Below are 2,770 nucleotides of genomic sequence, written 5' to 3'. Positions count from 1 at the left end.
CGAGATGATCATGAACAAAAAAAGATACCCCCAATTTATCCTTATGAATATTATACCCCCTCCCCCCCCCTTCTCCCTCCTCACAGCTTGGCGGCCTTCCCCCGGCGGCAACAGAGAAATATCCTGGAAGGGCAGGCCGAGAAACTTGTAGATGAAGTGGAAACGGTCACTGCCGAAGAACGGCTCCTCCTTGCCCTGGGGGTTCGTGACCCAGAACCACGGCGCACCAAAAGCGCCCTGGTCAACCACCTTTTGCGTCTGCGCCTTGAGGGTGTTCTTGGCCTCCTGTGTCTTCGCGCCGCTGATGATACGCTTCACGTCGTCGGCGGAGAAGTGCTTGCCGCCACGGGGGCCTGGCACTTCAGCCAGCACTTCGGCGAGAACGGCCTCTTTCGCGACCTTTTTGTTCGGAGCCGTCCAGAAGGCCTCAAAGAGATACCTAAAGGTGTCCAGGAAGGCAGCCTCCCCGTATGTTGATTTGATGACATACAAGGCACGCAGGGGCACGACAGTCATCGAGTCGGCCATGAGGTCCTCGGGGGGTGCGATGTTGTTGAGGCCGACCCGGACAGCAGAGCGGTGGCTGTCAAAGCTGCCATATGTAGCTTTGGCGGGGAGGGTCCAGGGGGGCTTATTGCCGGATCCAGCATTGATGGCACCAATGAGGACGGGGTGAATGTCAAGCTGAACACCGTGAGCGGCGAGGCGGTCCTTATTCTTCAGGAGCTCCTCGATGGCGAAGTAGCTGTAGAGCGACGCTGGTTTTCCAACTTGTCAGTCGTGTTGCATGAAAGTGGCTTGAGAGCTGATGAGCGTACCAATGTCGAGATAAGCATCGATTCTGCCGCCCATCTTGGCTGTCGGCACTTGAGCTGCCCTGGGTCGTCTTGGGGTGGTGATTGGGCTGTTGGGCATACGAAAGGTATGGCGTGATGATGTGCTGACAAGACGGTGGAGGGGGGCTTCTTGCTCCGACTGTTGTGTTGATAAGGAAACTCAGTTCCCAAAAGTGTCTCTCCCCCTCGCTGTCTGCAACAGAGCAAGCCGATCAAGGGTGATGATTGATGGTGATGAGCTGCAATTGGTCTGAGGTCATGGTGGGGTGCACATGTAAGTGCCTCGGCTTCGATCGCCTCTCCCTATACCCATGACCTCCACTCCATCGGGGTTCAGTAATCATACCCCAGATTCTCACCATCTCGAGTTCCGTGCCGACCGGCTTAGGATTGCGTGATGATTAGTTTCGGGAGTACAAGAATACACACATGGTCTCTTTGCTTGCTTTGCTTTGGATTGCCATGCCAGCACCTAGATCTTTCCTGTGTGTTTGATTGAGCTCACAATCACACATCACCACGAATCACTCTTACCTTCCTCCCCTCATCTTGCTCCTGTACTGATCCTGAGAATCGAAACCCATCACCATGACCTCGAAACCCGTCGCCATTGTCGTCGGCGCCTCCCGCGGCATCGGCAGACAAATCGCCATTGATCTCGCCAAAGATGGCTACGCAGGTGAGTCTTGCTGAACACGACCCTTTTCGTCCTCTGGCCTACGGTACCGGTATGTCTAAGACCAACACAACCCCCGTAGTCGTCGTGGCCGCCAAGACAACGAGCGACGCCTCGACGGCCTCCCCCTTCCCACCCAATCCCAACTCGTCAGCCTCCACCATCAACACGGTCGAGCGCGAGATACGGGAGGCCGGCCACGAAGCCACGGCCATCGCCGTCGACGTCCGCGACCCGGCCAGCATCCAGCGCCTCGTCGACCTCGCCCTCGAAACCTACGGCGCCCTCTCGCTGCTCGTCTACAACTCGGGCGCCGCCTGGTGGGCCCCCGTCGCCTCGTCGCCGTTCAAGCGCTTCCGCCTCCTGCAGCAGGTCAACCCCGAAGGCCTCTACGCCTCGGTCCAGTCGGCGCTGCCCCACCTCACCGAGACGGCCGGCCGCATCGTCGTCGTGAGCCCGCCCATCTACAGCCGCTTCTTCCGCGGCAAGACGGCCTACGCCATGGGCAAGGTCGGCATGAGCGTGCTGACCAAGGGGCTCGCCATGGATTTCGTGCGCGAGGGCCGGGGCATGGCCATCACGAGCCTCTGGCCCGCCGTCGTGAGTTCTATCCTAATGATGCCATTTTCTTTTCTCTTTTCTTCTTTTTTTTTTCGGGTCAGCGGGAGGTCCTGCTGCTGACGGGTGGAACAGGCCATCGAATCGGCGGCCACGGAAAAGTTTACGACGGCGGATCCTGAGGAGGCCAAGGACCTGCGCAAGGCGACCATCTTCTCTGACGCCGTGCTCGCCATTGTCAAGGCCCCCGCTGAAAAGGTCAACGGGGAGCTGCTGCTGGACGAGGACTTTTTGCGAGACCATGCGGGCGTGACGGACTTTGCCAAGTACAACCTCGTCAAGGGGGCGACGCCGAGGCGGATCATGCCGGCAGAGCTGCCAGACATCAGGGTCAAGGAGCAGGATGACGAGGGCAGGCGGTACGACAGCACAAAATCCAAGCTCTAGATCTGGGACATCTTCAGGAGTTATCCCGGAGCAGCAAGACCCTCTGAACCTGGGCAAACACATTACTTCACACTTGGTTGATAATGCTTCAGTTCGTTCTGGGTAGATTGAACTTTTTATTGTTTCCATCTCGATCAGGCGGCAAGCCTATCCTGCCAACAGCTTATCGTCTGTAGCCAGCACCTTGTCCTCCACAGGCCCTCCTCTGGTGTCAGCGTATGGCTCTTCGTCGCCGCCTCCTCTTCCTCCGCCA

The 2,770-nt window shown here is 58.1% G+C and overlaps 3 protein-coding genes across 3 annotated transcripts in view; 1 reads left to right on the top strand and 2 right to left on the bottom strand.

Moving 5' to 3' along the window:
• Nucleotides 1-81: 81 nt before the first annotated feature.
• VDBG_08883 (conserved hypothetical protein) lies at nucleotides 82-852 on the bottom strand (the record flags this gene model as incomplete). Its single annotated transcript, XM_003001041.1, has 2 exons — nucleotides 82-758; nucleotides 819-852. Coding segments are annotated over 2 exons (711 nt in total), but the record flags the coding sequence as incomplete, so codon positions are not given.
• Nucleotides 853-1,424: 572 nt separating this feature from the next.
• Nucleotides 1,425-2,517, top strand: VDBG_08882 (short chain dehydrogenase family protein; the record flags this gene model as incomplete). The annotated part of the gene is made up of 3 exons (XM_003001040.1): nucleotides 1,425-1,515; nucleotides 1,595-2,112; nucleotides 2,206-2,517. 3 exons carry the CDS (start codon nucleotides 1,425-1,427, stop codon nucleotides 2,515-2,517), a joined length of 921 nt encoding a protein of 306 aa, XP_003001086.1.
• Nucleotides 2,518-2,651: 134 nt separating this feature from the next.
• The window catches only part of VDBG_08881 (tRNA-dihydrouridine synthase), a gene marked incomplete at both ends in the record, with an annotated part of 1,557 nt that continues 1,438 nt past the window's right edge, over nucleotides 2,652-2,770 (bottom strand). Inside the window, one exon of the mRNA XM_003001039.1 lies at nucleotides 2,652-2,664. Coding sequence (XP_003001085.1) covers nucleotides 2,652-2,664 — 13 coding nt within the window. The remainder of the gene's footprint in view (nucleotides 2,665-2,770) is intronic.

The sequence above is a fragment of the Verticillium alfalfae genome, genomic scaffold, assembly GCF_000150825.1.
Source record: "Verticillium alfalfae VaMs.102 supercont1.13 genomic scaffold, whole genome shotgun sequence".
NCBI classification, from domain to species: domain Eukaryota; kingdom Fungi; phylum Ascomycota; class Sordariomycetes; order Glomerellales; family Plectosphaerellaceae; genus Verticillium; species Verticillium alfalfae.
Note: the sequence above shows the minus strand (reverse complement) of the source record. Positions and strands in the feature narration are given on the sequence as shown.